This window comes from Mustelus asterias, chromosome 11, assembly GCF_964213995.1.
Source record: "Mustelus asterias chromosome 11, sMusAst1.hap1.1, whole genome shotgun sequence".
Taxonomy (NCBI): domain Eukaryota; kingdom Metazoa; phylum Chordata; class Chondrichthyes; order Carcharhiniformes; family Triakidae; genus Mustelus; species Mustelus asterias.
This window is the reverse complement of record NC_135811.1, coordinates 107,871,322-107,895,880: the sequence shown is the minus strand read 5'-3', so window position 1 is coordinate 107,895,880 and position 24,559 is coordinate 107,871,322. Positions and strand designations below refer to the sequence as shown.

The window sequence follows — 24,559 nt, the reverse complement described above, 5'->3', positions numbered from 1 at the left end:
GCCTGAGAATGGCTGCAATATTGGGTGAGCCTATTTTTGAGGCATCCAGGGTGGCCAAAACAAGCTCAAGGCCCCTTGTGTATCATAGTAAATGGCTTAATGTCTATTTGAAAATTTTGATCCTCAAATTCAAGGTCTCGCCCATTCCCTGTCTCTGGAGCTTTCTACAGCCTCACAACACACACCACCACCACCCCTCCCCACCCCACCTCCGTCCTCTCCAACATCCATCATTTTTTTCACTCCACCACCTGCGGCCTAACCCTCAGCTGCTAAGGTCCTGAGTTCTAGAATCACTCCCCTAAAACTCTCCACTTCTCTCTCCTTCAGTGGATGAGTGAAGTAAGCTTTTGATTTTCTAGAGTTATCTTAAGGTTTTGAACTCGAATGAGCTAGTCTGTTATATCTGCAGTCCTTTAAGTTTAACCCCTTTGGCCAAACTTGTGGTTACCTGTTGTTATATCTCATTGTATCAAAGGAGAACCTCCCTGCTCAGGGAAGGTTTGAAGGCAATTTTCAAGACACTAAAATGGTGTGATGCCAGGACATTTCCCAGTGTTTTTTTCGACCTCAACCTGTGTCTGATAACACTCCTGTGAAGCACCTTGGGATCTTTTACTACTTTAAAGCTACTATATAAATACAAGTGGTAGTTGTATTGTTATTCAGTCTCGTCTGGGAAACTGAGGTTTCATGAGCTGATTTGGTTCATCTCAGATTTGATGGTGAGTATGTAACTCAGCAAGTGATTCCACATCACTCCTCAGGCCAGAAGGAGTAGGCCATTTAGCCTCTCGAACCTGATCCACCATTCATTCAGATCTTGGCTCAGTGCCTACACCAATTCCACTATCTGCTTATTCCCATCCCTTGATTCCCTTACCATTCAAATATCTATCAATCTCAGTCTGGAATGTAATCATCAACTGAGAGTCCACAGCCCTCAGGTGTAGAAAAATCCAAAGATTTATAAACCTCGAGTGAAGAAATTTCTCCTAATCTCAGGCCTAAATGGCCAACTGTTTATTCTGAGAACATGGCCCAGATTTCGCTTCTGGGTTGGGTATGCAGAAACAGGAGAATTCTCAGCACACTTCGGGTTTCAGACTTCACAGCAACCAAAATCCTACTTCAGTGGAGGCTACAGATGATTTAAGTGACCGCCTACCTCCATAAAACGCCATGTGTGAAACGTGCCCCAGCCTCATCCTTGCCCTGCAATACGGGCAGTGCTGCGTTTAAAGAGTTGGACTTGCCATTTTCAGTCCTTCTATTCTCATCATGCTAGGGAGGCTCTCAAAGGTGGTGAAAATGTGGGACAAAGACTGCTTTCTAGATTTCTCAGCAAGGGAAACTTCCTCCCATCATCCATTGTGTCAAGGATTTTGAGAGCTTTCAATGATCTCTTATTTTTCTAAACTCAGGCCCATTGTATTCAACCTCTGCTCATATGGAAGCCTTCTCACCCCAAGATGAACTCTGCTCAGGTAAAGAAGGCAATTTTGAAGGTACTAAAATGGCATCATGCCAGGACATTTCCCAGTGTTTTTTTTCGACCTCAACCCTGTATGATTTAAAACAAGAAAACTGGTAATTCATCTATTCATGGGGTCTCACCATGTGCAAAATGGCACATAATAACAACCAGGACCTTTCAAAGTCATGGCAAATAAAGCAGTTTGAGGTGTTCGAGAGTCAAGGCAAGTTGCCAAATAAATGCGCTTCCTTGTTACTTTCAACCAATATCTGAACAGTTTGAAAAATGTAATCTTCATTGGCAACCTTCTATCTGAAGACTGCGCTGTTTGGAGAAATAAAAAGTCTTCAAATCCAGTTCTTGATGGAAGTGAATTAGCAAGCAATAGCAAAATCTGATTTACCAGCTGACTGCATCCAGCCTGTCATACCACATTTGAGGATTTAGCCAGAGGGCTTAATAATGCTGAACACCATGCATAGGGATCTGAGCAAAGGCTTAAAACCTTTATTTTAATCCTTTTGTCGCATAAATCTATATTTATTTTTCAACAAAATGCCTCTTGGATTGTATTAAAAAAAACCCTGTGTCAGTCTCCAACGCTGCGTACTCACTCTTCAGTAGGTAATAAAGCAAAAAGCTAGCAACCCCAGGCCAATTCAATTAGACATTTTTAGCAAAATTATTCAGAGAAAGAAAACACACAGCCCCTCCAAATGGCAAAATATCAATGATCAGGATTTAGTGATGGGATTAAAAAGAGAAAGTGGTTCAGGCCAGAGAACAAGGACCCGTACCATTCACACAGGACAATGGAAACCACACTTGCTTGTTGCTTCTTCAGTGGAGTACCAACATCACTGGATGAAACCTCACCCCAGGAAGATGGAAACAGGAGGCCATTCAGCCCTTCAATCTTGTTCTCCACCATTCATTATGATCATGACTGATTTCTACCCTAACTCCACCTACCTGCCTTGGTTCTCGAACCTTAACTCTTCACCCTGCAAAAATCTATGAATCTCAGTTTTGAAATGTTTGATTCATTTTTGTATTTTGTGTTGGTCTTCACAGTGGAAGACACAAATGACATGCCAAAAATTGATGGCAAGAAGGCTATGGCAGGTGAGGACCTAGAAGCGATCATTATCATGAAAGAAAGTGTTGGACAAGCTAATGGAGCTAAAGGTAGACAAGTCTCCTGGCCCTGATGGAATGCATCCAGGGTACTGCGGGAAATAGCAAATGCATGTGTGGTAATTTACCAAAATTTGCTGGACTCTTGGGCAGTTCTGGCAGATTGGAAAATAGCAAATGTGATGCCACTGTTTAAAAAAGGAGGTAGACAAAAAAAGCAGGTAATTTATAGGCTGGTTAATATAGCTTAACTTCTGTCATGGGGAAAATGCTTGAATTTTTTCATCAAGGAAGAAATAGCGAGACATCTGGATAGAAATTGTCCTAATGGGAAGATGCAGCATGGGTTCATGAAAGGCAGACCATTTTTAACTAATTTAGTGGAATTCTTTGAGGACATTATGAGCGCAGTGGACAATGGGGAACCGATGGAGGTGGTGTATCTGGATTTCCAGAAGGCATTCGACAAGGTGCCGCACAAAAGGCAGCTGCATAAGATAAAGGTGCATGGTGTTACGGGTAACGTATTCCCATCGATAGAGGATTGATTATCTAATAGAAATCAAAGAGTGGGGGTAAATGGGTGTTTTTCTGGTTGGCAATCAGTGACAAGTTGTGTGCCTCAGGGATCAGTGTGGGGACTGCAATCGTTTACAATTATATAGATGATTTGGAGTTGGGGACCAAGTGTAGTGTGTCGAAGTTTGCAGATGATACTAAGATGAGTGGTAGAGCAAAGTGTGCATAGGACACTGAATGTCTGCAAAAGGATATAAATAGTTTAATGAGTGGGCAAGGGTCAGGCAGATGGAGTGCAATGTTGGTAAATGTGAGGTCATCCATTTTGATAGAAATAACAGCAAAATGGACTTTTATTTAAATGGTAAAAAATTGCAGCATGCTGCTGCGCAGAGGAACCTGGGTGTCCTTGTGCATGAATCGCAAAAAGTGGGTTTGCAGGTGCAGCAGGTAACGAAGGTGGTAAATGGAATTTTGTCCTTTATTGCTAGAGGGATGGAGTTTAAAAACAGGGAGGTTATGCTGCAGCTGTATAAGGTACTGGTGAGGCCACACCTGGAGTACTGCGTACAGTTTTGGTCTTCTTACTGGACAAAGGATATACTGGTACTAGAGGGGGTGCAGAGGAGATTCACTAGGTTGATTCTGGAGTTGAGAGGGTTGGCTTATGAGGAGAGACTGAGACTATACTCATTGGAATTTAGAAGAATGAGGGGGGATTATGAAGGGAATAGATAAGATAGAAGCAGGGAAGTTGTTTCCACTGGCAGGTGAAACTAGAACTAGGGGGCATAGCAAAATAAGGGGGAGCAGATTTAGGACTGACTTGAGGAAGAACTTATTCACCCAAAGGCTCAAAATAAGGGGGGGATTTAGGACTGAGTTGTGAATCTGTGGAATTCCCTGCTCAGTGAAGCCGTTGAGGCTACCTCGTTGAATGTTTTTCAGGCAAAGATAGACAGATTTTTGATCAGTAAAAGAATTAAAGATTATGGTGAGTGGGCGGGTAAATGGAGCTGAGTCCATGAAAAGATCAACCATGATCTTATTGAATGGTAGAGCAGGCTCGAGGGGCCAAATGGCCTACTCCTGCTCCTAGTTCTTATGTTCTTCTCCTGTCACGGCCACAACAGTTGTCTGGGGGAGACAATTCCAGGTTTCCAGTATGAAAAAGTGCTTCCTGGCATCACTCTTGAATAGTCTGGCTCTAAGAAGGCCATTAGACATAAGAGCAGAATTAGGCCACTCGGCCCATCGAGTCTGTTCCGCCATTCAATCATGGCTGCTATTTTTCTCATCCCCATTCTCCTGCCTTTTCCCCATAACCCCTGATCCCCTTATTAATCAAGAACCTATCAATCTCTGATTTAAGACACTCAATGACCTGGCCTCCACAGCCTTCTGCGGCAAAGAGTTCCACAGATTCACCACTCTCTGGCTGAAGAAATTCCTCCTCATCTCTGTTTTAAAGCATCGTCCCTTTAGTCTGAGGTTGTGCCCTCTGGTTCTAGCTTTTCCTTTTCGTGGAAACATCCTCTCCAGGTCCACTCTATCCAGGCCTCGCAGTATCCTGTAAGTTTCAATAAGATTCCCCCTCATCCTTCCAAACACCAAAGAGTACAGACCCAGAGTCCTCAACCATTCCTCATGACAAGCTCTTCATTCCAGGGATCATTCGTGTGAACCTCTTCTGGACCCTTTCCAAGGCCAGCACATCCTTCCTTAGATATGGGGTCCAAAACTGCCCACAATACTCCAAATGGGGTCTGACCAGAGCCTTTTACAGCCTCAGAAGTACATCCCTGCTTTTGTATTCTCGCCCTCTCAACATGAATGCTAACATTGCATTTGCCTTCCTAACTGCCGACTGAACCTGCACATTAACCTTAAGAGAATCTTCAACAAGGACTCTCAAGTCCCTTTGTGTTTCTGATTTCCTAAGTATTTTCCCATTTAGAAAATAGTCTATGCCTCCATTCCTCCTTCCAAAGTGCCTAACCTCACACTTTTCCATATTGTATTCCATCTGCCACTTCTTTGCCCACACTCCTAATCTGTCCAAGTCCTTCTGCAGCCCCCCTGCTTCCTCAATACTACCTGTCCCTCTACATATCTTTGTATCATCTGCAAACTTAGCAACAGTGCCTTCAGTTCCTTCCTCCAAATAGTTAATGTATATTGTGAAAAGTTGTGGTCCCAGCACTGACCCCTGAGGCACACCACTAGTCACCGGCTGCCATCCTGAAAAAGACCCCTTTATCCCCACTCTCTGCCTTCTGCCAGTCAGCCAATCCTCTATCCATGCCAGGATCTTACCCTTAACACCATGGGCACTTATCTTATTTAACAGTCTTATATGCGACGGCACCTTGTCAAAGGCCTTTTGGAAATCTAAATAAATCAAGTCCACTGGTTCTCCTTTATCTAACTTCCTTGTTACCTCATCAAAGAATTCTAACAGATTTGTCAGACATGACCTCCCCTTGACAAAGCTGTGCTGACTCAGTCCTACTTTACCATGCACTTCCAAGTACTCTGTTTTTAAGCTGATTAGAGGATCTCATCTTTAATAATGGACTCTAAAATCCTGCCAACGACTGAAGTCAGGCTAACCGGCCTATAATTTCCCGCCTGCTGCCTCCCTCCCTTCTTAAACAGCGGTGTTACATTCGCTACTTTCCAGTCCTCTGGGACCCTCCCTGCCTCCAGTGATTCCTGAGAGATCACCACCAATGTCTCCACAATTTCCTCAGCTATCTCTTTTAGAACCTTGGGGTGTAGTCCATCCAGTTCAGGTGATTTATCCACCTTCAGACCTTTCAGTTTCCCCAGAACCTTCTCTTTAGTAATGGCCGCTACACTCACCTGTGCCCCCTGACTCTCCTGGAGCTCTGATATCCCACTAGTGTCTTCCACCGTGAAGGCTAATGCAAAGTAACTATTCAGTTCCTCTGCCATTGCTTTGTTTCCTGTTATTACTTCTCCAGCCTTATTTTCCAGTGGTCCAATGGCTATTTTTGCCTCTCTCTTACCTTTTATATATTGAAAAAAACTCTTCCTATCTTCTTTTATATTACTAGCCAGCTTACACTCATATTTCATCTTCTCCCCTCTTACTGTTTTTTTAGTTGTCCTCTGCTCACTTTTAAAGGCTTCCTGAGTAGTGGGGCTGAAAGTGAGGGATGCATGGATGGGGACTGCAATGCACGGCATTGCAGAGGTGGGGTGGAGCAGGGTTTGAAATGTGTATACTTCAATGCCAGGAGTATTCGCAATAAAGTGGGTGAACTTGCAGCGTGGATCAGTACCTGGGACTTCGATGTTGTGGCTATTTCAGAGACATGGATAGAGCAGGGGCAGGAATGGATGCTGCAGGTCCCGGGGTTCAAATGTTTTAGTCGAAGTAGGGAAGGAGGTAGAAGAGGGGGAGGGGTAGCATTATTGGTCAGAGATTGTATCACAGTGTCAGAGAGGAGGTTTGATGAGGACTTATCTGTTGAGGTAGTATGGGCGGAGATTAGAAATAGGAGAGGAGAGGTCACCCTGTTGGGAGTCTTTTATAGACCTCCTAAAAGTTCTAGAGAGGTTGAGGAAAGGATTGCGGAGTCAATCCTGCTTAGGAGTGAAAGTAATAGGGCAATTGTTATGGGGGATTTTAACTTGACTAATATTGACTGGAATTGTTATAGCTCTAGCTCGTTAGAGGGGTCAGTTTTTGTTCAAAGCGTGCAGGAAGGTTTTTTGACTCAGTATGTAGACAGGCCAACTAGAGGTGAGGCTATATTGGATCTGGTGCTGGGAAATGAGCCAGACCAGGTGCTAGACTTGGAAGTTGGTGTGCATTTTGGTGATAGTGACCACAATTCGGTTACGTTCACCTTAGTGATGGAAAGGGATAGGCATGAACCTCGGGCCAGTGGTTTTAGCTGGGGGAAGGGTAATTATGAGGCTATTAGGAGAGAATTAGGAAACATAGGTTGGACTAGGAGATTACAGGGACTGGGAACGTCCGACATGTGGAGTTTTTTCAAGGAGCAGCTACTGCGAGTCTGTGATAGGTATGTCCCTGTCAGGCAAGGAGGAATTGGTAGGGCTAGGGAACCGTGGTGCACCAAAAAAGTTTCTTTGTTGGTTAAAAAGAAAAAGGAGGCTTATGTTCGGATGAGACGTGAGCACTCGGGTAGTGCACTAGAAAGCTTTAGATTGGCTAAGAGGGAGTTGAAGAGCGAGCTTAGAAGGGCTAAAAGGGGACATGAGAAGACTTTGGCGGATAGGGTTAAAGAGAATCCTAAGGCGTTCTATAGGTATGTCAAGAACAGAAGGTTGGTTAGGGCAAGTTTAGGGCCAGTTATAGATGGCAGAGGGAAGTTATGTGTGGAACCGGAGGAGATTGGTGAAGCATTGAACCAGTATTTCTCTTCGGTGTTCACGCAAGGGGACATGAATATAGCTGAGGAGGACACTGGGTTGCAGGGGAGTAGAATAGACAGTATTACAGTTGATAAGGAGGATGTGCAGGATATTCTGGAGGGTCTGAAAATAGATAAATCCCCTGGTCCGGATGGGATTTATCCAAGGATTCTCTGGGAGGCAAGAGAAGTGATTGCAGAGCCTCTGGCTCTGATCTTCAGGTCGTCGTTGGCCTCTGGTATAGTACCAGAAGATTGGAGGTTAGCGAATGTTGTCCCATTGTTTAAGAAGGGGAACAGAGACTTCCCCGGGAATTATAGACCGGTGAGTCTCACTTCTGTTGTCGGCAAGATGTTGGAAAAAATTATAAGGGATAGGATTTATAGTTATTTGGAGAGTAATGAATTGATAGGTGATAGTCAGCATGGTTTTGTGGCAGGTAGGTCGTGCCTTACTAACCTTATTGAGTTTTTTGAGAAAGTGACCAAGGAGGTGGATGGGGGCAAGGCAGTGGACGTGGTATATATGGATTTTAGTAAGGCGTTTGATAAGGTTCACCATGGTAGGCTTCTGCAGAAAATGCAGATGTATGGGATTGGGGGTGATCTAGGAAATTGGATCAGGAATTGGCTAGCGGATAGGAAACAGAGGGTGGTGGTTGATAGTAAATATTCATCATGGAGTGCGGTTACAAGTGGTGTACCTCAGGGATCTGTTTTGGGGCCACTGCTGTTTGTAATATTTATTAATGATCTGGATGAGGGTATAGTTGGGTGGATTAGCAAATTTGCTGATGACACCAAAGTCGGTGGTGTGGTAGACAGTGAGGAAGGGTGTCGTAGTTTGCAGGAAGACTTAGACAGGTTGCAAAGTTGGGCCGAGAGGTGGCGGATGGAGTTTAATGCGGAGAAGTGTGAGGTAATTCACTTTGGTAGGAATAACAGATGTGTTGAGTATAGGGCTAACGGGAGGACTTTGAATAGTGTGGAGGAGCAGAGGGATCTAGGTGTATGTGTGCATAGATCCCTGAAAGTTGGGAATCAAGTAGATAAGGTTGTTAAGAAGGCATATGGTGTCTTGGCGTTTATTGGTAGGGGGATTGAATTTAGGAGTCGTAGCGTTATGTTGCAACTGTACACAACTCTGGTGCGGCCGCACTTGGAGTACTGTGTGCAGTTCTGGTCCCCACATTACAGGAAGGATGTGGAGGCTTTGGAGAGGGTGCAGAGGAGGTTTACCAGGATGTTGCCTGGTATGGAGGGGAGATCCTATGAGGAGAGGCTGAGGGATTTGGGATTGTTTTCGCTGGAAAGGCGGCGGCTAAGAGGGGATCTTATTGAAACATATAAGATGATTAGAGGTTTAGATAGGGTGGATAGTGATAGCCTTTTTCCTCTGATGGAGAAATCCAGCACGAGGGGGCATGGCTTTAAATTGAGGGGGGGTAGTTATAGAACCAATGTCAGGGGTAGGTTCTTTACCCAGAGGGTGGTGAGGGATTGGAATGCCCTGCCAGCATCAGTTGTAAATGCGCCTAGTTTGGGGGCGTTTAAGAGATCCGTAGATAGGTTCATGGACGAAAAGAAATTGGTTTAGGTTGGAGGGTCACAGTTTTTTTTTAACTGGTCGGTGCAACATCGTGGGCCGAAGGGCCTGTTCTGCGCTGTAATGTTCTATGTTCTATGTTCTATGTTCTAATCCTCTGGCTTCCCACAATCCTTGCCACTTTGTATGCTTTTTCTTTTGCGTTTATGCTGTCCTTGACTTCCCTCGTCAGCCATGGATGCCTCGTCCTCCCCTTAGCATGTTTCCTCCTCCTTGGGATGAATTTCTGTTGTGCCTCCCGAATAACTCCCAAAAACTCTTGCCATTGCTGTCCCAATGTCTTCCCTGCTGGGCTCTCTTTCCAATCAACTCTGGCCAGCTCCTTCCTCATGTCTTTGTAGTTACCTTTATTTAATTGTAACACCGTTATATCTGATTCCAGCTTCTCCCTCTCAAACTACAGGGCAAATTCTATCATATTGTGGTCACTGCTCCCTAAGAGTTCCTTCACCTTAAGTTCCCTAAAGAAGTCTGCCTCATTACACATTACCAAATCCAGAATTGCCTGTTCCCCAGTAGGCTCTGTCACAAGCTGCTCCAAAAAACTATCTCTTAGACATTCAACAAATTATTTTTCTTGGGATCCACTACCTACCTGATTTTCCCAGTCCATCTGCATGTTGAAGTCCCCCATGATTATTGTAATATTGCCTTTTCTATCTCCTGATTTATTTTCTGCCCCACATCCTGACTACTGCTAGGGGGACTGTACATAACTCCCATCAGGGTCTTTTTACCTTTGCGATTCCTCAACTCTACCCACAGAGATTCTATGTCTTCTGATCCTATATCACTTCTTGCTATTGATTTAACTTCATTCCTTTCTAACAATGCAACCTGCCCCCTTTGCCGATCTGCCTGTCCTTCCGATAGGACACATATCCTTGGATATTTAGATCCTCCCCTTTGCAGCCACATCTTTGTGAAGCCCACAACATCGTACAGGCCAATTTCAATGCGCGCAACAAGCTCATTTACCTTGTTCCATACACTGCGCGCATATCGGTACCACACCCTCAGTCCTGCATTGACTGTCTCCCTACTCATACTTGTCACCTTTTTTGCTCTGTCTGAGGTTAGATTCCTGCCATCTTCTATAGTCTCTGTTCTATTACATGGTCTGGAAACTTTACTAACCTCTCCTGAGCCCTCAGCTCCATTAACCTGCACTTCTACCCTCTCCTTTAACTTTGATTTTCTAATTCTCCATAACCTTAGTTCTGGACTTTCCCCTCACCAGGGGAAATAATTTATCTCTACCTACCCTATCAAATCCTCTAATCAGCTTAAAAACCTTGATGAGACAACCTATCTAACTTCTATAATCAAGGAAATACAAGCCTGGTCTCTGAAAATTATCTTCAGAATTTAACCAATTTCGCCCTGGTACAGTTCTGATGAATTTGTTCTGCAAAGCCAGTATATTGTTGCTGGGATGCAGGGCCCAGACCTGAAAGTCGTAGTCTAATTACAGACTAATTAAAGCTTTATAATAGCTGATATCATGCAGCTGGGAGGAGAAAATGTTTAAAAACATAAACAGATTTCCAATACACATTGAACGATTATGGATTAAATGTGCTAATGCCCAACAGTGTGAGCAGCAACAAAACTCGACTCCCTTCTCTCAACTTAGAATATATCCACACTTCCACCTTCTTTCCATTGTCCAGTCAAAGGTGTGTTCAGCACCACCTTGAGGCTTACGATTAGAAAGCAAAATGCAAATGGTTCCTTGTTCACAGGTCACCTGATATCTGACCCACATCAAAAAAACATTTATGTCTATGCTGAGTCACATATAGAGAGATCAGGACTGGCAACCAGACGTTTAGTGAAAGAGGTTGGATTTATGGACTCTCTTAAGGAAGAGTGTGATGGAAGAGAGGGACTTCCAGAGCTTAGGAAGCAGATAGGTGTCGGCATGGCCACCAATGATAGAGAGATGCAATGGTAAGGATGCACAAGAGGCCAGAATTGGAGGAGTTCAGGAACCTTAGAAGGTTGTGGGGCTGGAGGAAGTTACAGAGATAGGGAGGAGATGAGGTCACGGATGAGGTCACGGAGGGAATTAAGCACAAGAACGAGAGTTTTTAAAATCAAGTCAATGCTGAACCAATGTAGTCTAGTCAGCAGAGCAAGCACTAAGTGAATGGGGCTCAGTGCGAGTTAGGATACAGAAATGCCAAGTTTTGGAAAGACAGCATCAATTTCTATGAGAAAATGCTGACTTGTAACTTTACAGCATTTGAGTATGATACTGCAAGTTCTAGTCGAAAAATATCTGCAATTAAACATTGCTTATGAAACTTTGGAGAAGACTTGAGCAATAGATATTGCATTGGAGTGTCTTGTCTGTGGTGTGCATTTCCCCAATATACAGTCCCTACATCAAACCTGTCCCGTTATTATTACACTGCTGGGATGTTGTAATAAAGCAGAGAACTCCATAAAATATTAATCATAACAAACATAACAAAAAAAATTAGATAAGTCTAAAACGATCAAAGTGGGAGTCCATAAAATAAAAGCGACGCACAACTCGAGTGAGAACTGAGGCTCATCTGCATATGCAAATATCCCTAATATATTCCCAGCAACACTCTTCACAAAATGAATAACAGTATCTTTTTTAATTCATTAACTCTTTCACTGGCAGAGGTTGGAGAAATTGCATCCCATGGAATGGAAATGTTTCAGTGTCAGCTCTCCACCTTTTCTTTTCATCTGAATCTCTTGCTCTCTTCCTCTCAGTGCGCTGATTTGTGTCCAACTCTAATATTAAGGTTCTGCTCTTGCTTGGAGTACCCCCACCAGAGAAAATAATTTCTCTCTATCTATCCTGTCAAATCCTTTAACCATTTTACACACCTCAATTAGATCATCCTGCAATCACTGACAGTTTAGAGTAGACATGCCCCATTTTTCTCAGGTCAATCTTTGGTCAAGGTGATGGCTTTTTGGGGTGACATTTACATCTATATCCACCTCTCTCACCTCCTTTAAGATGCTTCTCAAAACCCACCTATGAATCGGGATTTTGTTTCAGTCTTATATGTCCTTCTGTACCTCAATATCAAATTCTGATTAACTGTTCCTCTGCGAAGCATCTATGGACATGTTACTATATTAAAGGTGCTATATGAATGCAAGTTGTTAATATTGAAAAATTCTGCTGGATTTCTTAAAACAGTTTGGATTAGGACAGAGATGAACTAAGTGCATTCCCCCTGTCTGCAATATGTCAGAATAGTGGAATTCAGGTTTCTGTTTGGAACTCAGTTAACTTTGCCAGATTGGATGTTTTGTGTTGGCTGCTCACTGTTGATTTGCTGTTCAGTGTTGATTAAAAACAGAGACAGTTTCTGGTTGTGGATAGAATTGGTGCTTGAATTCCAATGGCTTGCTTTTCCAGTTGTTGAAAATTTTTCAAAAAACTTTGAAACCACAGTAAGGTCTGCACAAGGCAGAGCACCAAACGTGAAGAATTGCTGCAAGGAGCTTCCGATTTCAAAATTAAGAACTGGGGGATTGGGAGGGGGGAAGTGGGAGGGGGGAAGTGGGGGTGGGGAAGGACTAAAAACTGTTTCCAGTGGCTGGAGGGTCAGTAACCAGAGGGATACAGATTTAAGATGATTGGGAAAAGAACCAGGGACAACATAAGGAAACAATTTTTTTACTCTGAGTCATTATGGTCTGGAATGCGCTGCCTGAAAGGGCGATGGAAGCAGATTCAATAATAACTTTCCAAATGGAATCTAAAAAATCCTTTAAGGGGACCGTTTGTGGGGCGATAGGGAAAGAGCAGCAGAGTGGGATTAATTAGATAATTCTTTCAAAAAGCCGGCACAGATGTGATGGGCTGAATGGTCTAATTCTGTGCTGTAGCATTCCACAAAGCTGATCGCTACCAGTCAATAAAAAAGAAAATTGGAGGGCGGGGGGGAGGGGGAAGAGATAAAGGGACGGTTAGATCAGAGGTTGGAGAGGGGTGAGAAATCGATGGGAGGGCAGTTGATTTGTTGTGACCATGATTTGTGCTCTTGGCAGAGACCAGTTTCATGCCATCATATTCACATCTAACAGGAATATTCTCTTTTAACAGAAATCAATGGAACTTGAAAATCAGATCTGTCACATTTCAAATAGAATATTTTGCAGGGGACAGAGTGGGGTGTGTGATACTCAAAGGAAATTGGTTAGTTCAACCATTTTGGTGTTGCCTTTGAATTGACACCATTATTTCATTTAATTCTAACACAGGTCAAGAAATACAAAGTTGTTGCAAAGAAAATGTGTTAAAGAATGTAAACCAACCTTCTGTGCTTATTTTGTATGTTTAATTTCATGGCAAAATTAGCAAACGGGAGACAATTGAGTTGCATTCTTTAACACATTTAAAAAATTAGCTCTTGAGGAAAGGTCATTGAGCTGAAACACTCGTGCTGTTTCTCACTTTACAGATGTTGCCTGACCTGAGTATGTCCAGCAATTTCTACTTTTATTTCTAATTAGTAAATGTTTAATACATTCACACCAAGTTACTACCAGCCTTCCTTAAGCCAGACATTGACCTTGTAAAACTGGTGATCAAAAATCTATCTGTACAGCCTGAAATGTTTATGTGGCATTGTGTTGAAGAGGCCTGAGTCACTACAAGCACCAGTAAATGTGATTGGACTAGACATCACCCTGTTTTTGGCATTTCCTTTCAAACTGAATCTGGATTGATGGGATGAAAGTGTCAGCTCTTCACTGACTGTAAGAGTCTCATATGAAATGGGCCAGTATCAGTCCAGTTCCAGTTGGGTGCAAGAGCTTTTGATGTAGCACTAGATGCAAAGTATTTTCCACTCTCCAGCTGTGACCTCCCTCTTCTGGAAAACCAGCAAGGGAGATTTCCAGATATCTGAAGACTTGTGTATGCCAGTTGAAAGACACAACATACCTGGTAGCTCTTCATAAATCTCATCATCTGGCTCCTGGCCAATATTGGCTGTCGGATGACTCAGAGACATTCTTGGATCTACAAGTCCTGCGTCTACATCATCGTATGTCTCCTCCTGCAGCACTCCCACATTCCTCATCTCTTCTTCTTCCTCCTCCTCTTCCTCCTCCACTGGTATGAAGTTGGAATTCATGTCTGTGAAGAGAAACAATCACATTGCAAATTAAGGAGAGCAGTATGTTTCTATGCTGCATAGTTGTGTAAAATGTTCAGCGATTTTATGTGGAATCTCAGAATGGTTATGGCATAGGAGGAGGTGGCCATTTGACCCATTGTGTCTGTATTGGCTCTAAAATGAGCAATCCACGCAGTGCCATTTCCCACCTTTTCTCCGTAACCCTGCACATTCTTCCTTTTTAGATAATAATCCAATTCTCTCCCAAATGCCTCAACTGATCCTGCCTCCACCAGAGGATTTCCCCCATGTCTCCATTGCTTCCCTTCCCAACTGTGGTCTCTGGTTCTCGATCCTTCCACCAATGGGAACAGTTTCTCCCTGGCCACTTTGTCCAGACCCCTCGTGATTTTGAATACTTCTCTCAATTCTCCTATTAACAAAGAGCAAAGAACAAAGAACAGTACAACAAAGGAACAGGCCCTTCAGCCCACCAAGTCTGTGCCGATACAGACACCTCCCTAATCTAATATTTTCTTGCCTCTATGTGGTCCATATCCCTCTATTCGCTGCCTATTCATGCATCTATCCAGATGCCTCTTGAACATTGTTATAGAATCTGCTTCCACCACCTCCTCCGGCAGTGCATTTCAGGCATTCACCACCCTCTGTGTGGAAAAACTTGCCCCTTACATCTCTTTTAAACTTTCCCCCTCTCATTTTCAACCTATGCCCCCGAGCAATTGACCCTTCAACCCTGGGAAAAAGACTCTGATTATCCACTCTATCCAAGCCTGTCATAGTCTTGTAAACCTCTATCAGGTCCCCCTCATCCTTCGATGCTCCAATGGAAGGTCCAAGTTTGTTCAACCTTTCTTAACAGTCCACATCCTCCAAACTGAGTGAAAAGTTCAAGGTTTCAGAGGAGACAGACACTTATTGCCAAATCAGGCAGCAAATCTCATGCATCCCACTCATTCTCATCTTCAGCGGTTTGCTGCTGTGGAGGTGGGAGGGGTGGAATGGCATCAGACATGCGAGCAAAAGCGCTACCTGATACAGGAACATCGCCAGCTACTCCTCCACCACTACCAGCTTCACCTTGTTGAGGAACTTTACCCGAGATAACTTTTCACCTGGTAAATCTTTTCTCCTTTCCAATGCATCAACATCTTTCCAGTAGTGCAGCGATCAGAATTGTACACAATACTCCAAATGCGGCCCAAACAAGTCTTATACAGCTGCCACATGATTTTCCAATTCCTACACTAAACGCCCCAACTGATGAAGGCCAGCATGCCATATGCCTTCTTGACCACCTTGTCCACCTGCATTGCCACCTTCAGGGAACTATGGATCTGCACATCTAGATCCCTCTATATGTTAATATTTTTAAGAACTCTACCATTTACTGTATACATTCCTTCTGCAGTAGACCTTCGAAATTTCATCACCTCACATTTGTCTGGGTTAAATTCATCTGCCATCTTTTGGCCGAGAATTCCAGCTGATTTATATCCTGCTTTATCCTCACTATCTGCTACTCCCCCAATTTTTGTATCATCTGCTAATTTACTAAGCAGACTACCTATATTTTCCTCCAAATCATTTATCTATATTACAAACAACAGAGGCCCCAGCACTGATCCTTTTGGAACACCACTTGTCACATACTTCCTTAGAAAAGTATCCTTCCATTGCTACTCTCTGCTTTCAATGCACAAGCCAGTTTTGTATCCATCTTACCAGCTCACCTCGGATCCCATATGACTTTATCTTCACCTGCCATGAGGAACCTTATTGAAGGCTTTACTAAAGTCCATGTACACAACATCCGCTGCCCTGCCCTGGTCAATTTTTCTTGTCACTTCCTCAAAGAACTCAATCAAGTTTGTGAGACACAATATGACCTCCCTTTCACAAAACCATGCTGCCTATCGCGAATAAGCCTACTCGTTTCCAGATGTGAATACATCCTGTCCCTAAGAATCTTCTCCAATAATTTCCCCACCACTGATCTAAGGCTCACAGGCCTGTAATTTCCCAGATTGGCTCTTCGGCCCTTCTTACACAGAGGAACAATGTTAGCTACTCTCCAATCCTCTGGTACCTTGCCCGTGACTAAAGAGGATATAAAGATTTTGGCCAAGGCCTCAGCAATTTCTTCCCTCGCCTCTCTCGGTATTCTGAGATAGACCCTATCTGGCCCTGGGGACTTGTCCACCTTAATGTTTTTCAGAACCTCCTTCCTTTTTATCTTAACAGGTCCTAGAATGTTAGCTTCCCCTTTCTACACTCACCATCCACCATATGCTTCTCCTTTGTGAATACTGATGCAAAGTACTCATTAAGGACCTCACTCACCTCATCTGGCTCCAAACACAAACTCCCTCCACTGTCGTTGAATGGACCTACCCTTTCCTTAGCTCCTCTCTTCCTCCTTATATATGCATAAAAAGCCTTGGGATTCTCTTTAGTCCTGCCTGCCAAGGACATTTCATGGTCCCTTTTTGCTCTCCTAAGTCTCTGTTTAAGCTCTTTCCTGCTATCTCTGTATTCCTCAAGAGCCTTATCCGTTTTCAGTTCCTGAAATTTATGTATGCCTCCATCTTCTTTTTCACTAACCTCACAATCTCTCTTGTCATTCAAGGTTCCCGAATCTTGCCATCCTCATCCTTCATTTTTACAGGGACATACTTGTCCTGAATTGTTAACAACTGATTTTTAAAAGACTCCCACACATCGGATGTGGATTTACCCTCAAACAGCCGCCCCCAGTCTACATTCCCAAGCTCCTGCCTAATACTGTCGTAGTTAGCTTTCCCCCAGTTTAGTACTTTCACTCTGGGACTACTTCTATCCTTTTCTACAAATATCTTGAAACTTATAGAATTGTGATCACTATTTCCAAAATCAATTCCCACTGAGACATCAATCACTTGTCCGGGCTCATTTCCCAGAAGCAGATCTAAGATAGCCCCTTCCCAAGTTGGACTACCTACATATTGCCTCAAGCAGCTCTCTTGGACACATTGAACAAACTCTGCCTATCCAAGTCCCTGACACCAAAGGAATCCCAGTCTGTATTGGCGAAGTTAAAATCGCCCATCACAACAACCCTGCTGTTTTTACACCTTCCCATAATCTGCTGACGTATCAGTTCCTCCACTTCACGCTGGTTGTAGGGAGGTCTGTAGTATAACCCCAACAGTGTGATTGCTTCGTTCCTGTTCCTGATTCTACCCGTATAGCTTCACTGCATGATCCCACCAAGGTGTCCTCTCTCTGTACAGCTGTAACATTCTCCCTAATCAGTAGAGCAACACCCCACCTCTTCTGTCACCCTCTCTATCTCATCTGAAGCATCTAAATTCTGTAATGCTAAGCTGCCAGTCCTGCCCTTCTTTCATCCAAGTCTCCATAATTACCACAACATCATAGTTCCATGTAGTAATCCAAGCTCTAAATTCATTCACCTTACCTATTATATTCCTTGCTTTAAAGCAAACACATCTCAGACCATCTGTCTGTCATATTTTGCACGCTCTCCCTGTGTTTCATTTCTCTTAGTCTTACTGGATCACCTATTCACTGAGTTCTCCACAGTTCCTGTACTCTGTACTATGGCTCTTTTTGATTTTTGTCTTTGGTTTCCACTTTTCCCCTTACTGCCTTTTGTTTCTGTCCCCACTTTAATTCCCTCTGACCTCCTGCATCAGTTCCCAGCCCCCTGCCACATTAGTTTAAACCCTCCCTGACAGCACTAACAAACACAGATGCTAGGATATTGGTTCCAGTCCTGGCCATGTGCAGTCCGTCTGATTTGTACTGGTCCCACTTCCCCCAGAACCGGTTCCAATGTCCCAGGAATTTGAATCCCTCCCTCGTGCACCATCCCTCAAGCCACGTATTCATCTTAGCTATCCTGACATTCCTACTCTGGCTAGCATGTGGCACCTGTAACCTTCTCTTCTCCGAGGGATACAGTCCCAACTTTTCAAATCTATTTACGTAACTGAAGTACCTCATCCCTGAAACCATCCCTGGATAATATGGGGAACCAAGAATGAAGGGACATAACCTTAAAATTTGAGTTAGGTCATTCAAGAGCAAAATCAGGAAGCACTTTCCCACACAAAGGGTAGCAGAAATCTAGAATTCTCTCTAAATTTAAGGAGCATCTTAAAAGAGGGGCGAGATAGAATGGTAAAGAGGTTAAAGGAAAGAATTCTGGAAAAAGAAGCCCGTGCAGCTGAAAGCATAGCCACCAACGATGGTATGATAAAAATCAGGAATGCATAAAAGGCTAGAACTGGAGGAGCAAAGAAAGCGTGGAGCGCTTTTGGGCTGGAGGAGATAGGGAGGGGTGTGTAAAGGAGGGATTTGAAAACCAGAATTAGAGTTTTAAAATTGAGATGTTGCCAGACTGGGAACTAATGTAGGTCAGCGAGCACAGGGCTGAAAAGGGACTTGGTGAGAGTTAACTGGCTTTTGGATGAGCACAACTTTATGGAAGTTGGAAGGTGAGAAATGACCAGGAACAGTCTGGACGTTATAAAGGCATGGATGCGTTTTCATGTGCCCAAATCCTCTCTGTCAGGGATACAGTGGGATGCCCCCTATAAGCAGGAAAACAGGGGGAGCACAGCATCTGTTTTATGCATCCTCTTGCTGTCTGAACAGAAACATTTCCCAAACAGCATGTCACAAGCCTACAGATTGGATCTTTGCTCAGTCACACTTTCCAATTTCCAATACAAAAGTAGCGAGCAGTGCCTGTGGTAAGTCTGAAAAATATTTACAGTCAAGCTCAGGCTAATAACACTCCAAATGATTTTACAGCAATAAAACAGAAGCAAAAAATCAATATGTTTCTCAACAACATTGACACGAAACACCCCATAAATTTAATTTGTATCAACCTGTGCTCGCTACTTTTGAATCAGCTCTGGGTTTATTTTCTTGACTTTACATGGATTCGGTTTTATTTAATTCGACAAAATCAATATCAGAAACTGCTGTCTGATCAGAATATTTCTCGACTAAGGGAGTAAGTGTTTGCAATTTTCTAAATCATTTGCCTTTCTTTCACAGGTAGTTATTACACCTGATAATTATCACAAAGACAGGTTCACGTTGGAGTGTAGCTTTAAATCACAGCAATGATAATCACATTGGTCTTAAATCTAAAATGTCAATAATCAGCTGAAGTCTTGATCAGATTAGGGAAACAAGATCCAGACTGTTTCTAAGACACATGTCAATGGGGATGGGCCAGGAGCTGGAAGTAATTCTAGGCTGGAATCATTTTAATTAAAGGCTATGTTTTGTTCCTGATTCACTGCTGTAAGAACTACCAGTATTATTGTGCACATTACTGTCCTCCAGTTCTACAATCCTCCAAGGCAATCTGCCGTTTCCAATTCTGGCCTCTTGCACATCCCTGATTTAAATCACTTTACCACTGGTGGCCTTGCCTTCAGCTGCCTGGGGCCCAACCCCTGGAATTCACTCCCTGAACCTCTTCACCTTTCTAACTCCCTTTCCTTCTTTAAGATGCATCTTAAAACCCACCTCTTTGACCAAGCTTTTAATTAGCTGCCCTCGTACTGTATCTCCTAATGCAATTCAGCAACAAACTTTGTTTCATCATGCTCCTCTGAAGCACCGTGTGATGTTTTACAATGTTAAAAGTGCCATATAAATACAAACTGTTGTTTCTATTTTTTTACAGAATGTTTTGAAAAAAGAGGAAGAGGTTACTCTGACATTGGAGAGTAAACATCCTGAACTCCTTTTCTGAATCCACCGAAACCAATTCCTTGTCCCAGCTCTTGTACAGAAGTCTGCTGACAGCATGTATCCCGTTCTATCAAGAATCACAATCTTACAGCACAGAAGGAGACCATTTAGCCCATCTGTGCTGGTTATCCAATTAGTTCAATTTGTCGATTGGTCCTTCCTTATTACCCTGCGAACCTTTCACCTCAAGTATTTTTTGAATTCTCTTTTGAAAGTTAACATTGAATTTGCCTCCACCACCCTTTCGGGCAGCACATTCCAGATCACAATAACTCACGACATGAAAGAAATTCTAATTTCCCCCCCTTTTTATGCAACCATCTCAAATTTGTGCCCTCTGGTTACTTGACCCTCATATAAGTGGAAACAGTTTCTCCTTATTTACTCTATGAAAACCATTCATAATTTTGAACAGTTCTATTAAATTTTCCCTTAACCTCTCTGCCCTAAGGAGAACAATTGCAGCTTCTCTAGCCTCTCCTGATGACTTGAGTTTCTCAGCTCTGGTATCATTCTAGTAAATCTCTTCTGCACCCTCTCCAAGGCCTTGACATCCTTCCCAATGTGTGCTGCCCTGAACTGGGCACACTACTCCAGCTGGGGCCTAAGCAGTGATTTATGATTGTTTACTGTTACTTCCTTGCTTTTGTACTCTGTCTCTATTTATAAAGCCAAGGATTCTGTACGCTTTACTGGATGGGGCCTAATGGCTGTAGAATGATCATCTCCAAGATTAAGTGTCTTCAAAGGAAAACATTGGGAAAAGAAAATGAACTACAGGCGTGATGGGGCGAGGTATTTCCACTAGAAATTGTTTTTAATTAGCAACAAACTTCAAACTTTTATTACTTTAATCAGTGGAACGAGATGTTTAATTAGAAAGTGAATTTTTCAGCACTGACTAATATTCAGCTCACTGGGGTTTTGAAGCAAAGATGGACTGTGCTCATTTAAAATTTAATTGAAAAGTAAATGTGATTTAAAATAAAAGTCAAATTACAATTTTTAAAACAACCAGAGAATGCAGGTATGAGTGATTTAGAACATATTTAAGTACAGTAGACAGATGAAAATATTGCTGTTTATAAAAACAAGCTGGTTCTCTATGGTGCTACTCTGGGGCTGATTCAGTTTGTTGATGTCGACCAGGTAGGCACATCCTGAGGTTCAGAGACAATGGGCAGTTACTTGGCACTTAAATATCTCCTCCCTTTAGTGCAAGAGGTCTGATAACTAAGGTCGTTCACAGCAGCTTTTTCTTGTTCGAAGTTCATCTATCCATTCATAAAGGAGACTACCTGAGTTGGGGGGGGGGTGATTCTCCCAGACTGCTGTGCTGCTCTAGCAGCACAACGGGCCAGGAGACATCAGCGGGTTTCCCGCTAGGCGCCATGGCCTCCACGCATCTCCCAGCCCAAGATTTCTTCTGCGCTGGAAATCGGTGAGGAGCTGATTGCTATGTTATAATCATAATTTGAATGTCATTAGCAGGCCCGGGACTGAAGCCTCTGGGCCCGCTATCATCTAACCCCCCCCCCAATACCCCCGCCAGGAGGGGTTCATTTCAGCAGGGTTTACAACTGCTCCCCATTAACGGGGAACAGGCAGTCGACCCACTGGAGTGAAGAGAGGCCATGGTGGCCGCCAGGCATAAGGAGGGTGCCCCCTGGGGGGTCCTGTCGGGACGAAGGTCAGGGCTGGCCGTGTGGAGGGTCAGGGTGATTGCGATGGGCACATCAGGGCTTGCCCAGGAAGTCCAGGAGGCCAGTGATCGGGAGGGGGTGGGTGGGGGGGGGGGGTAATCAGAGCCACTGTGCATGCACTGATCTCTGCGCTGACAGGTCAGTGCATGCGCAGTGGCCTGCTCAACACTATGCTGCCGACCTCTTGGGTGGAAATAGGCCCCACCCCCTAATTTTCACAGGGAATCCTGCTAGGGCACTTTGCAGTGCTCAGAGTGTGGAAGATTCAATCTGAAAATCCCGCAAAAATAATCAGCAGGAGTTACTCCCGTTTTCACGCGAATTGGAGACTTAGAATTTTTTTGGGAGAATCCCAGCCAGCATGTTGTAATTATGCCTTTGCACCAGTACAGTTGTTGAAGTACCACTCGAGGCAGGATTGTGAAATCACGGTGTGACTAGTTTACATAGAAAATTTCCATTTCAGATGTAGATGGGGGAATTCAAAATTAAAAAACAAAAAATTATGAAGACAGTGGAATTCACTACAACATGGAGTGTTGAAATGAATAGTACAGATGCAGTTAAGGAGAAGAGACATAGATACATGAGGTAGAAGGGATAACAGGACATGCTGATACAATGAGATGAAGGAGGCTCGTGGAGTATAAACATGGCATGGACAAGTTGGGCCGAATGGCCTGTTTCTGTGTAATGTATGAATTTAAAAAGAGATCTATACTGTCTGATCCAATTCTACCCTACCTCGATCCACTTAATCCATAGAATCCCTACAGTGCAGAAGGAGGCCATTTGGCCCATTGAGACTGCACCGACAACAATCCAACCCAGCCCCTTTCCCCTTAATCCCACATATTTACCCTGCTAATCCCCCTGACACTAAGAGGCAATTTAGCATGGACATTCAATCTAACACGGACATCTTTGGAGTGTGAGAGGAAGCACCGGAGCACCCAGAGGAATCCCACACAGATACAGAGAGAATGTGCAAACTGCACACAGACAGTCACCCGAGGCCAGAATTGAATCAGAGTGCTAACCACTATGCCACCATATGCCTTGCCTTATTCCTTGATATAAATGACTTGGTATCAACTCTCCATGTGCTGTGCACAATGGGATTGATTAGGATTTGCTTTCTAAAAATGTTCAGTTCTGATTTGTTGACATTTCAGACTTGGGGAAAACTGTAGCACTGAAGTGCTACTTGATGGTTTGATGGTTTGAGTTATAAGGAGAAGCTGCCAGAGGTAGTAGTAGAGGCGGGTACAATTCTGTCTTTTAAAAAGCATTTAGACAGTTACACGGGTATGATGGCTAGAGAGGGATATGGGCCAAATGTGGGCAATTAGGACTAGTTTAGGGATTTAAAAAAGGGGCAGCATGGACAAGTTAGGGGGAAGGGCCTATTTCCATGCTGTAAACCTCTATGACTCTAAGTGACAGATTCCAAGGCACATCCCCACACTGGCAAGGGAAACCAACCAGACCTACTATATGCCTGGGACAACATTCCCAGTAATAAACAAAGATTTGCATTTCTGTAGCACTTTTCACGATCTTGGAATATCACAAGGTGCTTTACTGCCAACAAAGACACGGTTGTAAATGGAAAAATGGCAGCCAATTTGCACACACCAAGCTCCCACAAACGGCAATGTGCTAATGGTTAGATAGTTGGTTTAAAAATGATTTTGATTGAGGGGTAAATATTGCCCAGAATTCCCCTGCTTGTCTTTAGATTATGTCCACTAGAGGACAGACAGGGTCTCGGTTTAATGTCTCACTTGAAAGATGGCACCTCCAATAATTTAACACTTCCTCAATATTGGCATGGGGAATATCAGCCTAATTTCTTGAGTTCAAGTCTTCAAATGAGACTTGAACCCACGATCTTCTGACTCAGAGGCAATAGTGCTACCTACTCAGCCACAGCAGCCACTTAATGACTGGGAAAGTCTGTGTCAGGTTGGACATGTTTGTGCGAGTGTCACTGCTGGTGCTTTTCTCTGACCTGGTGTGGCCCCACCACACCATCACCAACAATCCCTCCACATCTTGCCCCACCATTGGTGGCCATGCCATAAGCTGCCAAACTCTGGAGCTTCCTCCCTAAACCTCTCTGCAGCTCTACCTCCCCCTCATCTGTAAGACTCTCCTCAGCAGTCAATTCTGACCAACACCAGTTAATCTTTCCTTCTTTAACTTGGCACACATCTTTCCTCCCAGCATTGTGAGGTGCTGTGGGATGTTCCTCCACTTGAAAGAGCTAAACAAACACACGCTGTTGTTCTAACTAGTGTTTATAGACTGACACATTTTTGTGACGTGCAAACAGCAGCTCCTTTAGTAACTGAACACATGGTAAGCTCAGGACAAAGGTTGGTGCATGGGAGTTAGAGGACAAACATGGAAGTTGAGTGGATAGCAAACTGGCAAAGAGTAGGATGAAATGTGTTATTCAGATTGGTGGAATGTAGGAAGTGGTGTTCCACAAGGATCAGTCCTAGGACCACTGTTATTCATCATTTATACTATTGTAACTCAACATCAAATGAAGCAGATGGTACCAAACTTGGGTGGGAGTGGGTGAGAGAGATGCAGATAACATTGAGGATGAAGTTTCAAATAAATGAGAGATGATGCATATTGACAGAAAATATAGAAACATCATCTAATCCTTAGAAAAGAAGAAACTGAAGCATTAAATCAGGGTGGGGTCTGGCATAATTGGCTTTAAGTGACACACTGAAGAGCCTAATTGACATTGTGTCAAAGGGTCA

The 24,559-nt window shown here is 43.5% G+C and overlaps 1 protein-coding gene across 1 annotated transcript in view; it reads right to left on the bottom strand.

Annotated features, from left to right (window-relative positions):
• The window catches only part of skap1 (src kinase associated phosphoprotein 1), a 402,040-nt gene that overhangs the window by 113,292 nt on the left and 264,189 nt on the right, over positions 1-24,559 (bottom strand). Inside the window, exon 9 of the mRNA XM_078224498.1 lies at positions 14,097-14,291. Within this exon, the coding sequence (XP_078080624.1) occupies positions 14,097-14,291 (195 nt within the window). The remainder of the gene's footprint in view (positions 1-14,096; positions 14,292-24,559) is intronic.